The 16,708-nt window shown below is 38.8% G+C and overlaps 1 protein-coding gene across 13 annotated transcripts in view; it reads left to right on the forward strand.

The window, feature by feature from the left end:
- The window catches only part of NRXN2 (neurexin 2), a 693,278-nt gene extending 679,881 nt beyond the window's left edge, over nucleotides 1-13,397 (forward strand). For 7 of the 13 annotated variants that reach the window (XM_066582612.1, XM_066582625.1, XM_066582613.1 and 4 more), the window contains one exon: nucleotides 11,412-13,397. In XM_066582612.1, coding sequence (XP_066438709.1) covers nucleotides 11,412-12,301 — 890 coding nt within the window. In that variant the 3' untranslated portion in view covers nucleotides 12,302-13,397. The remainder of the gene's footprint in view (nucleotides 1-11,411) is intronic. The other 6 variants (XM_066582621.1, XM_066582619.1, XM_066582620.1 and 3 more) reach the window with 1 other exon arrangement.
- The last annotated feature ends 3,311 nt before the right edge of the window (nucleotides 13,398-16,708 follow it).

Consider the following 16,708-nt stretch of genomic DNA (forward strand, 5'->3'; position numbering starts at 1 on the left):
GTAGCTCTACTATCACGTTGTATTTTGAATTCATAGATTCTAAGCCGTAGTACAGAATGCGGGGAGTTATCACAGTGGATAAATGAAGAATATGTGGGATGTGTTAAAGCCTTGATCAGAAGTTGTGCAAAGAATGTAGCTGTAATTAGTAGGTGAAAGGAAATTCTCGAAAAAACACTTCAAATTATAATTTCCACATAATATTTAAAATAGTTCCAGATGCTTATCCTTTGCCAGTTTACAGTTAGCATGTACTTTCCAACATGGTGGGATCTGCTTCCAAGCACTACCCAGAACCAGCTAATCTTTGATACAGAATTTTAGGGGCATTGGCCTGGCCTATATGTATAGTTGAGTATTATGAACAGACTCACCTTTAAAACAATGTAATAATTGAATAGGAAGCAGTGGCAAAGATGTAAAAACAGTGATCGTAGCTTCTTAGGAAGTGGTAAAAAGTCTAGATTAAAGGACCACTCCAGTGAAAATACATTTTTGCATCCCTGCCCGCCTCACCTGATTGCCTTGACACTCCGGAGGTATCCTATGTATATTGCAGTCACTTCCATGCGGTGCAGCCTTCTGTCTGATTCTTGTCAAGCACATCGTCATGTTGCTTTCACTTTCACTATTCTGTGCTATCAATTTCATGATGCATCAGCACAGCATTAACTAGAGGCTGCACCATTTCTACCTGCTAGGGTGGTTTCATATTCTTCTAAATAAGCTTTAGACCTTAAGTATGCAGTCAGGAGGATGAGCTATGATCTCCTTCATTATAACTGTGTGACATGAGCTTTGTGAGCATTCTCAGTAACTGTGATAGTAGTGTCTGTGTCCCCTTCTAAGGACATCTAGTAGGGTCCATCCCACAAGAGTCATGCTAACTAAGAAATTGGCATAAGCCTAAGTAAATCTGAACTTCTCAGAATTGAAATAACATGACCATATGAAGAGAATGAGGCCAGGAGTTTCAGATAGAAAGGAATAACTAAACAAGATAATACTTGCTGATTTATATTTATTGGGGGGGGGGGGGGGCTGTTGCATAATGATTTTTTTCAATTAATGTAGTAACCCTTGAAAGGGAGTGTGCCATCAGAAAATGACCTATTGTTTAAATCAAGTTTTTATGTTATTTTTGATTTTTTTTTTTTTATTTTTATTATCAGTATATTTAAAGGGGAAAATTCCAAAATCTTGCAATTTTCACTCTGGCCACTATGCCTAATAATAGGCTGACATTTCCTATTTTATATTAATTACTTTTCAGCAGTTATTTCATTATCATCACAGGCAGCATTATATTTAAAGGCTACACATGTACGGTGCTTTGCAAAAGTATTCGTCCTCCCTGTGTTTTTCCTGTTTTGTTGCATTACACTCTAGAATTAAAATGGATTTTGGAGGGGCTTGTAGCATGTTATTTATAGAAAACGCCTGCAATCTGAAAGTGCTAAATATTTTTTTTGTAACCAAACAATAATTAAAAAAAAAACAAAACAGAACTTTAATATGCATAAATATTAACCCCCTGAAAGATAATACTTTGTGGAGTCGCCTTTTGCTCCAATTACAGATGCAAGTCTCTTGGGGTGTGCCGCTATCAGCATAGCACAACTTGACACTGAGGGTTTTGCCCATTCTTCCAGATAAACCTACTCCAACTCCTTCAAGTTAGAAGGGTTGTGTTGGCATCAGCAGTATTGCCATAGTCATGTCACAGATTCTTAATTGGATTAAGCTCCAGGCTTCACTCCAGTGTAGGTTTAGAAATATGTTTAGGTTCACTGCTCTCCTGGGAGGTGATCCTCTGTCCCAGTCTCTGGTAGTCTGCTACAAGCTGTCTACAAGAATTGTCCTCTTTTTAATTCCTTGCATCTTCCCTTCAATCCTGACTACTTTTTCAGTCCCTGATGATGGAAAGCATCCCCACAGCATGATGCCAACATCCCCATACTTCACTGTAGGAATGGTGTTCATAGGGTGATGAGAAATGTTGGATTTGCATCACACACAATGCTTTCCATGATGGCCAAGAAGTTCAATCTGACCAAAGAACAATCTTCCTGCTCCGTACAATGCGGGTGTCGGATGTTTCTTACAGCTGACTGCAGTAGCTGCGATAAGCACTTCTGCTGATCGCGGCTGTTAACCCTTTAAATGTCTTCATCAATTTTAACACTTGCTGCAAATTGTGCGTGCTACTATGCAGCAGCACATTGTTATGTACTAAAGATATGGCAAATGATTGGATCCCTGCATGAACTGCCAGCATTGCGATAATGCTGCCAAATAAACTAAGTCTGAGATGAGCTTTTGCAGGATAGACTACATGAGGCCCTGTGCTTAAAGACCAGCTCCCCAAAAATGTTTCACAGGACTCTGGCGCCATCGGGGGTATAGGAGTTATTGCACTGGCAGGGGTGAAGCTTAAGCCACAGGCCTTTGCAACCACTGCCAGAGTAGCTCAGCTGCTTTGCTTGTATGTGGAGGGAATGAATTGCTCCCTGCGTCCTCTTACATTTCCATCTCCACTATGGATCATCAGAGCTCCTTCAGAGTAATCGTTGGTGTGTTTGCCAAGACTCTAAATAATGCACTCCTTGTTTGGTCTATGAGTTTTAGTGAGTCACGTTCTCTTGTCAGTTGTGTAGTGGTGGTATATTCTTTCCACTTTGTTTTAATGGTGCTCTGTGCTATTTTTAAGGTTTAGGATGTGTTTTATTTTTATAACCCAACCTCAATCCATACTTCCCCATAACTTTGTCTCTGACCTCTTTTGAGAGCTCCTTAGTCTTCATGTTACTTGCCTAGTGGTGTCGCAAACTCACGGACCTTTGAGAATAGGTGTATTTATACTCACAGATCATGTGACACTTTTATTGCCCTTATTCAACTAATTATGTGACTTTGGTTAATTGGGTGAAGCAGACCATATTTAGGAGTTTCATAGTAAAGTGGGTTAATACATTTACATTCACAATTTTTCAGTTTTTATTTATATTTTGAACAAGGTTTTTTCATTCCACTGTTACAATTTGTATTATGTTGTCTAGTTCATAAAATCTAAATTTGTAATGCAACAAAACGGGTATAAATGTCAAAGGAATGAATACTTTCACAAGGCATTGTACATAGATAGCACAGGTTCATACCAGGCACAATTGCCAATTATAACAGCTCACCTCCTTCCCTTCACTGTAAAATGATCTCTGTATAGGTCAAAGATCATGCTTAGAACACCACTCTCCCATAGGAGTCAATGAACTACTCCAGCCTACAGGTTTCTATAGACCATGAGGCTGCTGTAAAGCATACGTCTGAGTTTTCTTAAAAGCAGCTCAGGGAAGATGACAACCCCCATAATCATGTACAAAAAAATATAATCAAAAAATTCTGCAAAAGAGTGTGCCGTATGTTTAATTATCTGATTCTATTTAATAAAATATATAGGTAATACAATCCCTTTCACATACTTTAGGTTATAACTATAAAAAGTCATTCAGTGAAAAAAATGCTAATCCTAAACAGTACTGTAAATAACTAGTATGGCAGGTTGTAAGGCATTAAAAGTAATCTATGACTGCCACTTAAGAAAGCAGAGGCAAGGTTAATTACACCAAAAGAGCTGACTGTCATCATTTAAAATAAATGAAAGGATCTGAAAATGTTATAAAAAAGCAAACCAATCTTCATTCACTTTTCAAATCTATCATGATGCTTTGGTAGACCCAAACAGTCCTGCAGTGATGACTTGCCGTGCATACATGTGATCGCTGCAGCCAATCACTGGCCTCAGTAGTCACATGAACATACAAGAACTGAAGCCAGTGAGTGGCTGCAACAGTCACATGGATGTACAGTATGTCATTGTTGCACCAAAAGTTAACAAAGATTGTGGGGACATTGGAGCATCTGTGCCAAAGCTGGGCTGAATTTGACAAATTACGGTCCTTTTATAAGAGCAGATCAATCATTCAGATTCCTGCAATCTAGCAAGAATCTGATTGATTATGCTTCAGTGTAAATGTATGCACTGACTGAACGACGGGTCGGCCCATAAAAAGACACATCTATGAACAACTGCCGGCTTACTGTAAATGGAGGCGGGTGGTCCAGAACCATCTCCGCCCCCCTCCGCCTCCATTTACTCAGCTAAGATTGTTCCTTTGTAAAACCCCAGGAGTGATGTTGCTGGGATGGCCTATGGAGCATCTGTGCCTGACAGGTCGTTCCAGATAAATGGGCCCTTTCAAATAAGGAACAAAATATATAGAAGCTTTTGTTCAGATAAATATTTTAACAGCCATTTCTAAATATTTGCCTTCACAATAAATAAATTCAAGGCACCATGCTAATAGCAGGAGCTAAAAATCACAGGCCTATTGCAAAACATATACAATCCTGTGAAAAGCTTAACAAATTTTTTAAGTGTATAGGTTATAGATCTTCCATGCAAAAAGGTAGCCCTGTGCAGGATTTCATCAAAGGAAAGAAAATTAATATGCCTGTCCGTCAAACCCAGGGAGTGTTCCTGACCTGGCTTTGCATAGAAAATCTGATTTACGAAAATCTGACACTTTTTTGGCCTAATTTTAATACAGCATAGGAAAACTTCAAAAGAGGATCGAAAAGGTACCCGAGCATGTATAGCAGTATACAGCAATTTCATTATCAACACTATTAAATGCATAGCTTAGTTTACATAGGAAAAACCTGTTGACAGGTTCCCTTTAAAATGTAAAAAGACATGACAATGTCTTTATAGAAGCCAAGCGCAAATGCATCATCAGTTAAGTCTATGCAGTGGTGCCCAAACAATACTGCATAGGCTTTACTGATGATTGAGTTATATAGAAACCAAAACCCAGACAGACTTGAGCAGATAGTAGTCATTGCAGTCTTTCCTCTATGCCATTGGTCAACCCAAGTTTCCAACTCCAAAAGCAATGCATGAAGAGTTTACATGAAATGGTATCTCAACAGTTGAAGGGGTGTCCGGCTATTGGACAACATGCCCCCTTTAGTGCCACCTGTACTAAAATAAGAAGAGGAGCGGTACTTACATGTTCCATGCTGCCATAATCCAGCATTGCAGCCCCACTGTAGTCCCGGAGTTTGTAGTGACAGATGATGTCACGGAAAGTCAAGTAACTTGCAGCCAATCAAAGGACTATAGCATCACCACTTGTTCTTCTGGAATCAGCACTCACACCCTGAGCTCCATGATGCCATGTGATGCTGTAGTCTCTGATTGGCTGCAGTGGTCATCTTCAAGTGACATCATTTGTGCTGGATCATAGCGGCAAGGTACAGGTAAGTACTGCTGCTCTTCTTATTTTAGCACAGGGGGCATTAAAAGGGGCATGTTTTCTACCGAACAATCCTTTTAAGGGTACGTTTACACTTGTGCAGCATTTCCGCATAAAAAAGTGTCAAAATCTAAATTATTGGTGTGGATTTTGACCAAGAATCAGCCGTGTATTCATCGCTAATTTTAGCAGCTACAGCGCTTACTTCGCAATACATCGCGGCCGGTCACACGTCATCTGATGGCCTCTAATGAATGCTAAGATGCTGGTCAGAGGATTTGGAAGTGGCAGCACCTGAGTAGCGGCTCGCCGCTCACTAGAGGCCTCCAGGTGACGTGTGACAGGCCGCGATGTATTGCTAAGTGAGCGCTGTAGCTGCTAAAATCAGTGGAGCTGAGCTGCGATTCCAAACAAAATATTCAAATCCTATACAATTCCTTTAACCCCTTCATGCCACATGCTGTAAATGTATGCCCTGACTGGGAAGCAGTTTCTGTGAATGGGCATACATTTATGTCCTATGGATGGTGCGGGCTCAGAAGCTAAGCCTGCACCATCCACAGCAAGAGCCGGATGTGACTGACAGACATCCTCCGGCTGCAACAGCGACACTCGGTGAAAACAATGTTGATTTTGGCATGTGACATCATTGAGCCTCCACCCTATAATCACGGATGGTCGATGGGTTGCTATGGAAACCGGATGCCAGACAATAGCGTCCAGGTCTGCCATGGCTTGTGATCTCCATGATTAGCAATAATGCTTTGGATTGCAGGTTTAAGTCCTCTACACAGACAAACATTTAAAAAAAAAAAAGATTAAAAAAAATGTTAAAATAAACCAAACAAAACTGCGCATTTTTCCCTCTTTGTCAAAAAAAAGAATGTAAAAACCCATGTTTTGTATTGTCGCATCTATATACATCCGTACAATAAAATGAAGATACTTTTTGTCTTGCACAGCAAACACTATTAAAAAAAGAAAGCAAAAAAAGCCTTATTCACATGACACACAAAAATCACGACCATCTGAATCTTTGGATTTCAATGTATTCATTCAGATGAACTATTTTTGGGTGCATAAAAACAATTGTGCTGTGAAAAAAAGCAATACGTGATGGGTTTTGGTCAAGGATTTTATACGCGGCGTAAAAAGATAGGTCTTGCCCTATCTTTACCCGAGATATACAGGAAGCTCCCATAGATTTCAATGGAAATTGGAAAAAAGGGAGGGGGAGGGAGTTACTCTGCATACAATGCTGGGACAAGAACACAGCTTTTTACAACGTTTGACGGTTTTCATTGCTTCTGCGTACTTTTTTTGCTGATACGCAGCAGCGGCCCATGTGAATGGCACAAATACGTGAGTTAAGATCAGGACTCAATTGCGGCAATTCTTCATTAATACGATTATACAGCACATACAGGCAAACGTATAAAAGCATACTGCTGTGCGAAGGAGCCCTGATGCTTTTTTTTGTTTGACTCCCAAAAAACACACCAATAGTGATAAAAAAAAGCCATATGTACCACTAAATGGCCCCAATAAAAACTACAACTCATCACACAACAAACAAGACTTCACATAGTTCTATCCACGGAAAAATAAAAGAGTTATGGGACTTTGAAAACAGCGATGCAAAAAAATATATATATACATATATATATATTTTTTTTTTTTTCTTAACAAAAAACAGTCTTTTATCGTGCCAACAAACTAAAAGAGTCTATATATAATTTTGTTGTTGCAATTGTACCAACCTACAGAAAAAATGTATCATGCCATTTATGCTGCATGATTAGGGGCTTATTTACACGAATGTATATTGGACGTGAAACGGCGGCCGATATACGCTCTTGTGAATAAACCCTAAGGGCTTATTCAGACGACCGTATATCGGCCGCGTATTCACGCCGGCCGATATACGGCATTCCTCTCTGCAGGGGGAGAAGGCTGGAAGAGCTGGGAGCAGTGCTCTGAGCTCCTGCCCTCTCTCCGCCAACTCTCCACCCCCTCTCCGTCCCTCTGCACTATTTGCAATGAGGGGAGGCGGGACGGGGCAGAGCTAATTCCCAAAACTTAGCCCCGCCCCGTCTCACCCCCTCTTATTGCAAATAGTGTAGAGGGGCGGAGAGGGGGTGGTGAGGAGGCAGAGAGGGGGCGGGAGCTTAGAGCACTGCTCCCTGCTCTTCCAGCCTCCTCCCCCTGCAGAGAGAGAGACGCCGTTTATTGGCCGGCGTGAATACCTGGCCAATATACGGTTGTTTGAATAAGCCCTTATGTTGTAAAAACAAAAATCGCAGAGTTGATGTGTTTTCCCTCCCTGCCCTCCCCCAAAAATTAATAAAGGTTATGCAATATATTATGTTTCCAAAAAATGGTACCAATAAAATCTGCAACTCACCATGCAAAACAAAGCAAGCCTGCATATCGGCAGGTGGAGGAAAAATGAAAAAAATTATGTCTTTTAAAAAGTGGAGATGAAAAATTCTCAAAAATCATCATATCCTTAGGTCCAAAATAGGCCGCGTCAGGAAAATAGGCCGTGCCCATAAAAAATATTGTTCACAGTTAAATCAATCCAGCCCATTATTATAAACATTTTTGTATTGAGACATATTTTAAAAAGTGTCTATCCCCAGATATTCCAGGGCTAATGTTGTTTCTGTTGAAGAACCTTTCTGGGTACTCTTCACCGCAGTAAGGGAGCATTACTGATTTGCTGCAGATTTTGTTCCAGATTTTGATGCAGCATATCTGCAGCTGATTCCCCCCCCCCCCCCCCTTTAATTTGGTGTAAATCGAGAGGGTGAAATCCAATCCATGTTCCAAGGTGAATATGTTTACTTCTATGCAGTGGAGCTGAGAGGGAAGCAAGACTCAGCATGTGGAACAATTACTGAGATGAACACAGAATGCAGGCAGCAGGTGGCACTATTCTAACATTAGTCTTCTAATGTCTGGGGAAATAAATCCAATGCATAATTATAAACATTTTCATATTTAACTTTCTTGAAAAATGTTTAACTATAAATATTCTTTGGGGGATCACCCCCTTTAACAGAAAATACACTACAGTTAGATAGTCTTTATTTTCCATTTTGATCACATTTCAGTATGATTCCTGTCCTTGGAGCCTTATAACGATCCTCTTGGCTCTGGTAGCTGCTAGCCCATTATTAACAGGACCAAATTTATTAATTACTAAAAGGGGTTGTATCGGTATTACAAGTTATCCCTTATCCACGGGATAGGGGATAACTTGCTGATTGGTAGGAGTCTCACCACTGATATCCCCACTGATCCCAAGAGCGTCCCCTGTCCGCCTCTCTTTGGGCTTACTACACCACCTGCAGTGATGAGTAGAAAGAATGGAGTGCTGGTCGCTATGGAAATAGCCAAGAGGCAAGTGTTCAGGTATTTTTATCACCTGCATTGAATTGAATGGAGCATCGAATGTATATGCTTGGCCAGCACTCCATTCCTTCTGATGTTGCTGAGGGGGCAAATGCGACCCTATAGTGACAGGCAGAGGGGGATGAGAGAGAGTGGGTAGAGAATAACGTCTGATCCTGGTACAAGCAATGAAGAGAGCCAAAGGGGCACAGTGGCTCGGGTGAGTGCTGTAGCCCCTTTGTTTCAGTAATCAATGGGGGTCTCAGCAGTGGTACCCCCACTAATCAAACCTTTTGACATGTCGCTCTAATAAGCGCAGTTATACTTTAACTTTTAGACTTCTACAAACATAATGTATTTTACCTACAGAATGGTTTCATTTTTTGAGCACCTGGCCACTATATAGGAAAGAACCCATAGGAGAGATATTTAGTTCAGTCCAGGGCTATATGCAAGATAACACAAATGATGTGTTGTGACTTCATGTGAGATCACAACGCAAACTCACATGCTATACACTAACTGCAATAGTAGTACGTAGAGGAAGTGATTTCAATTTCTTTTTTAAGCAATTATTTCAGGAAATCCAATATTATTGCAATCATAATATTGCAGACATATGACATCGCTTGAATATTGGCAATCATAAGCCATTCTATAGGAATACATTAAGTGCAATATTGCAATGTATTTTCCCAGGCAAGTGCATGCGTGGCTATCATGTACAATATATTGCTCTGGAGCTCTGGCCTTAGACGCATTTTACCTTTTGTGTTTTTGCTAAGGGCAATTAGCTTGGTTATGGCCACATCTTCCAGGTAGCAATAAGTGTATAGTGAAAGTCTAGACAAATTGCTTCTATTATTTCTATGAAAACACCTGAGACCAGGCATTTAAGTACTTAGGGATTTAAGATCGGTTACTTGTAATAGATCAGATGTAGTTTTACACAAAATTTTATTTTTCATTAGTAGCTATAATTTACAATTACAATATGGCATGATCAACCATCAATTCTTTTTGCAATATGTATTCTTAATAAATGCAAAAGTGACATCAGTGCCCTGAACACTGCAATTCCAGGCCTTGGCTTCTGTATTCAAAGCAAAATCAGCTTTATCTTTCAATATCATCCTTATTTCTTGATATATCAGAGCAGACAAAACTAGGACTAGATTTAAAGAAACTAATCCTTTAGGGATTATTTACTAAGGGAGAGGGTTGTGGTTGTTGGAGGGTATTGGTTGGGGGATTAGTGTGTGGTAAATTACATATAAATTTATAGATATAACCAGTTAGAAAACATAGGGAAGGACATTGTTGAAGTGTAATGAACTGTTCAATTGTTATACAAAGCAAATTTGTTTTTTGTATGAAAGGCCAGCTAAATATACTGGGGTGTTTCTGTCTCCCTTACCCCTATCCAATAATTTCCTTTTATTTTGCTTTGCTTTTATTTTTCTTTTCATTTTTTGTAACATAATCTCTATAATTTGATTGTTCATGGTCATATAAACTTTTTTAAGTCTTTTAAAGGTCAGCATATCTTATAGAGATACGCTCACTAAGCTATGCTAGGCCTAAAGCATTCAAAACAATTATTAATCAACATATTTTATATATGATGTTTGGGTAAAATAAGTGAAATTTTTAAAATATAAAGTGACCGTGAAACAGTGAAGTAAATTAAACAAGAAAGTGTTTTTTTTTACCCAGAGGTTTCACAGTTTCTTTTGTAATTTTTTTTTTGTCTTCATGCTAAAATCACATGTGGCCAATTGTTTGATGTAAGTTGTCTAAATATTCTGAATCAATTTTATTTGATGAGCACAGAGCAGCTGAAATAAACAGTATTTTCATAGACAATTGGGAAAGACTATTAAATGTAACGGTGGGAGGTATATGAGAAAGGACAGTTTGTGTTCAATTTAGAATTAAAAGTGAGGGTTAAAATAGATATTTATGGCTAAAATTGAGAACATTAGATAAGAAAGTAATAGAATATTTTAGGGTAAATTGGCAAAATAGAAAATTATGGAATGAAAGATAGTAATAATTAAAAATAAGATTATGTTAGGAAATAAAAGAATTTGTCTTAAAATAACAGAAACATAAGGAGAGGATGAAGTTGTGTGGGTTTCTTCTGCAATGGAACCACACAGTTATTTTGGGAAAAAATGTATGAAAAACTACAAATTTTAACGATAAAATGTAAAGTCATCTAAAATAGTTGAAGCTTTTGAGCATATTAATATAAAATGTGGGGTTGTTAGAATCATTAGGTTATGTATTTTTCTAGATATAGAAGGTGACATTAATAATTCTGAAAGAATATGTATATATATAGAATAAAAAGAGCTTAAAGCTAAATGAAGAAACATGGCCCAGGGGATAGAGGGAAATTATGATCTACTGTAAGAGAAATTATTACAAATAAACGGGGCAGATAATAAACTATGCTTTAAAATAGTTACTATTTAGTTACATAGCAAACATAATTAACAAGGATATTACAACATGTTTGATAGATAGTTAACTTTATATAGTAGGGTATTTCTGGGTTAATTTAGAGTCATCTAGTATTTTTAGATATTTAAGGGAGTTAGAAGATAGTATTGTGTTGGCTCTATGTTTATATTCTGTGGTTTTTACTCACACAATATTCTTTGCTGTTTTCTCTGTTTTTTTTCTTGTTTACAGGAGGGGAGTTAATATTACCCATAATAACCGAAGATTCCTTAGATACCCCTCCCATTGCTACCCGGTCCCCCTTTGTACCTCCTCCCCCTACCTATCGAACTGTCCTCACACTGGACACCACCAAAGATTCCTTGAGTGTTCCTTCCAACTTGAGACCACCATGTCCTTCTGAGCAAGAGGATAGTGATTGCGAGGAGGGAATAGAGGTCTCTGGTTATGCCTCAGGGGAGGTATTTGAATCAAGTTTCCCTCCTACTGATGATGAGGACTTCTATACCAGTTTTCCATTGGTAACCGATAGAACCTTGCTATCCAGACCAGATAGTGCAGCACGGAGACCTCCAGGTTCTCGGCAAAACACAAGGGCAGGAGGTTCAACCTCCTCTCCTTATGACCTTCTCACCTCTACCACATCCCCAGACCTTGTCCGGAACATCCCTGCGGGCAAAATGAATAACAGGGAGCCCCAAAAACCCAATATAGACCCATATCCCCACATCCCTACCTCTTTCCAGCTGGATAAGCTGAACAAACAGAGGTTTCCATCTATAACTTCTTCCCCTAATTTCCATAATTTCCCTACAGCAAATCCTACAGGCTCAGGGGAGAAAGGGTCCCCCGGAGCAGTGGAAGTTATCAGGGAGTCCAGCAGCACAACAGGAATGGTTGTGGGAATCGTGGCAGCAGCTGCTCTTTGCATCCTCATTCTCCTCTACGCAATGTACAAGTACAGGAACAGGGATGAAGGGTCCTACCAGGTGGATCAAACCCGGAACTACATCAGCAACTCAGCGCAAAGTAATGGTGCTGTGGTTAAAGAAAAGACAGCGCCTGCCACTAAAACAGTTGGTAAGAGTAAGAAAAATAAGGACAAGGAGTATTATGTTTGAAAGTATAGGATGAACTCTCCCACATGTGGGAGTATGGTTGGACAACATCTAACCAACCATTTAATGGAGATACCAGACTGACCCCATGCTGTGACCAATCATTGACTAAGCAAAAGTGACTAATCCCCAGGTCAAAGGTTGGCTGTCACCTTAATCAACTATTCAAATGCTTACACAACTGCCAACTGTTAAAACCCAATTAAGGGTTATCCAGACATTAACCTTTGGTCAGCCATTTGAATGTCAAAATTAGCCAACCTGCTGTACTGTATCTACAGTAACCAAGGAAGCATTCATGGACATATCCACTGTTTCAAAATCATCTAGCAGTGGATGAACACCAACCAGTCTTCTACTAATTGACCTCGATCTGACCACCTGTTGAAACAACCCTGTGCCCTGTCTTCAACTAAACTTTTTACTTTAACAGGAAATACATCCCTTGCTCATTCCTGCTCATTTATTCCTCCTTCTGTTTTGAGGAAAAAAGCCAAGATTCACTGAGCTTTTATGTTGGCAAATCCTGAAAATATAAAAAGAAATAATAAAAGACCCAAAAACTTGGTTCCTGTCAAAGTATGGTAATAATGAGAAAGGGAATGTAGTATGGAAATCTCCTTCCATGGACAAACATGCTGAAATTAGGAGAGATGGTCAATAATAATCAACTATAATCCTTTAACAACGTGGAGCCATTGAGGGGAGAGGTAGTGTGTTGAGAAAACCACGTCTAGAGACAAAGACTCATTTCAAATTTGAAAGAGGGCTAAAAGGACTGACCTTGGTTATGCTCTCCCCTCCCTTACCCTCATTAGCCCTCAAATTCCTCTATGCCCTCCTAAAGATCAAGGTTATTTCTATTCTGGTTTGTGTGGTGTTGTCTTGGTTTTTTGAACGCTGAGCCGTGCGTTTGACTTCTTCGTGGACTCAATCTACTGTCCCACACCCCCTCAAGAAATCAAAACCCATTTTATCACCCTAGGCTTTCTCCACATACCCCTTGAAATAAAATGGACTTGTAATAAGGGGTTTGGGCTACTGGGGCAAAGAGAGTATCAGAATATCAATAAAGCAAATGTTACGGCCTTGTATAAAAGTGTTCAGATTGTATATGGAGAGGTATGCAGTAGTCTACTTAGTTACCCTTTGACTATTTTCTACATTCAATTTGGGTTATACAGTACTTTATACTGCAATATAGTATATTAAACATACAATTAGCATTACATCTATTCACACACACATATTTACAGAGTTAGCAAATGTTAACTTGCAACTCCAAGCATTGAATATACAGTTGCAGCAAAATTTAAATTGACACTGTACATATCAAAAGTCAAAAATCAAGTTAAATTTCACTGCAACTGTGTATTTGTACTGTGTATCAGATTGCAGGCAAAATGAACCAAGTCAAAGATGTAATGCCAACAATCCTGGGTATAATAAATTTGCATTAATCACTAAGGTGCGTAATAGGGGAAAGTAATTCTTAAATTTATGTAAACCTCTAATTATAGGTCACAAATAATATAATGCATTGCTTACTATTTACTTCAAGTTTACCCTATAGCTCATAAACTAATTTTTATTCTTTTCGAAGATTGTGTTAAACAGACTGATCATCATACATACTACACACTGGGTATAAAGTTCTGAATTCTTGCAGTAGGAGACAGAGCCATGCTCTCCATCCAATAGGCAGCTGTAAAGGTCTGTTCACACCATGGTTTTGCCTTACAGCATACTATTTTGTTTAACTTTATAATGGAGGTCAATGACAACAGGATTCAGCTGCACAAGCCTCCTGTTACTTCCCTTTTTTGCTATATTATTTCTTCTTGAAAAAAAAATACCATGTCTAACAACATTTATTCAGGGTAGAGATCCTGCCACTAAGATCCTATGCCTTAACATAATAAAAGTTGCAGAATGTCTCAGTATCCCAACTGCAAGATTTCTAAACACTTTGTCCAATAACAGTATATGGGCATCAAGCAATCTACGCTCCTCTATCACTAAGAGAAAGAAGACTACAATAATAAACCATATGGCTATCTGGATCATATTGTTTTTACCTTAATTGGAGGTAAAATAGTGCTGTAAACTACATCATCAGCGCTGAAAATGTTCTGCTAACTGCAGATTAAGTCACTACAAAGGATGAAGGCTTTTCATATCGGCAGTATTAGCCTGCAGGGTGCACTGCAAGTTGCGGTAAATTCTGCCCTAAAATCCAAACGGCCATATGCAGATTTTGATGCAGAGCTGGAAATGTTTTGTTTTTCTTCCGGCAGTTCCTCATCAAAATCTACAAGGGTTTTGGTGCGCAATTCACAATAGCAGAATATGCAGATTTGGGGTGTGTAATGCTGGCTAATTCCGCCCATTTGAAAGGCCCCTTATAGAGAATCTTTACCTTTTGAGCTACATTAAATAATATATCTAAGAGGTTGTCCAAGAATATAATAAATAATAATACCTGCAGAAAATGTTATAAAATCACAAACCAACCATTATTCACCTGTCAAATCCAATGCCAATGCTCCTGTGGTTCCTACTAGTCTGTCTTTACTTTTCCTGCAGTGATCACATCCCGCACATATATGTGACCCTTGCAGTCGATAAATGGCCTCAGTCTAATGTTAGCATGTTTGGCATGTGACTGCTGAAGCCAATGATTGGCTGCTGCAGTCATATGGATGTATGTGATGTCATCACTGCAGAACAGGTAAGCATCAGCCAGCATGGATAATCAGAACAACAGCATTTTATTTGATGGTGAGTAATGGTTGCTTTGTTATTTTATAACCCTTCCTACAGGTACTATCATTTAACATATTCTTGAGCAAAACACAAATTGCAACGAATAACATGAGACTAGATTCACACCGCACTCAGACCATATGCTCGTTGGGCACATTTGATACTGTCCACCAAACATATGTCCCAGACATGTATTCAAGTGAAAAAAAACTGAGAGAAAATGTCTTGGAGCTAATGTCAGTATATGGACATTAATAAATGTCATTTCACACAAAGTGATATCCGTTTTCCATCTTCTCATTACTCCACAATATTTGTTTTATAGAAGCAGTCCTCTTTACTCCACCCGTTATTCTCCTATGTCAGCATGTTTCTTGGAGATGCTCGCTATCCTCCATCTCAGTCAAACTACACATAATCCTTTCAGGCCAAACTTTCTAATGAAGATTTGCTCAACGCCTAGTTTCAGTAGGAATTAGACAGCTGTACTAATGGCCAAGGAATTACGATGAAAAAGTAGACAGTGGGTGAAACCCGGTTACAGAATGATTGCCTGCCTTTATTTGTAAAACTTAAAAGATTAGAACTTATCACTTTGCATATCAACCATGCCAACAGATAAAAGGCTTCGTAATTGTGGCCAACTAGTTTCATCTTTCCGTCTTTGTCTGGGAACACGATACTGAATTCACAACAATTCTATGTAACTGCCAAATTAGTTTTCCATTCCAATTCTGAGAAACAGGCCCACATGGGAGAGTAATGCAGGGAGTAAAGAGGACTGGTTTTACTAATGAATATCACAGAGTGGTGAGATACTTGCCTTTATTACTGTTTGAAAAGATGTTTTATTAATTTGCAAATTTGGTCATTAGATTCAAGACATTTTATGTCTATTATTATCTGTTTATATTCCCGAGGGACAAGACTTGGGTAGTTCTGGTTTTGAGCTATTGCATTTTAAAGTGCTCTGCCCATTTGCTTTTTTTGTATGCAAGTGAATGTCTATTCAGTGTCATAATTCGCAATTGACTTTCGGTAAAAAAAAAAAAAGGGACACCATGCCATATTACTGTATATACGTTAGATATTTACTTTGGGAGATTTTCCTGGAATATACACTGAATGTTTATTACAAGTATGGAGTAAACCTAGCCTAACATTTATATCAAATTTATCAGAATGGTTAAAAACATGAATGAATGAATCAATTAGTAAGGAGTAAATTGATCTCAATGTTACCAAAAATATGTGGGCAACAAATGCAATGAACTACAAGTATTAAGTACTTAGCACTTGGTACTTTCTGACAGGTGTGCAAGACAAGCACGATAGAGGAGGAACCTTGCAGGCTAATCAGCACACAAATTTGTTAAGGCCCTTCTACACGGAACAATTATTGTTGAAGAAATCGTTTAAACCAGCAAGAATGAACAATAATTGTTCCATGTAAAGACAGTCAACAATCGAATGATGAATGAGGCATAAAAATCATTGTTGGCTTGTTTGCTAATCGTTCGGTTTAAATACGGACTGTTCAGTCGTTGACATTCATTTATACTGTAAATGTGAATGACTGAACGATTTAGCGAATGAACGAGCAAACAATTTATCTGCCTGTATAAACAGGCTGCATGAGCGAAC

Source organism: Eleutherodactylus coqui, chromosome 11 (assembly GCF_035609145.1).
Source record: "Eleutherodactylus coqui strain aEleCoq1 chromosome 11, aEleCoq1.hap1, whole genome shotgun sequence".
Lineage (NCBI taxonomy): Eukaryota > Metazoa > Chordata > Amphibia > Anura > Eleutherodactylidae > Eleutherodactylus > Eleutherodactylus coqui.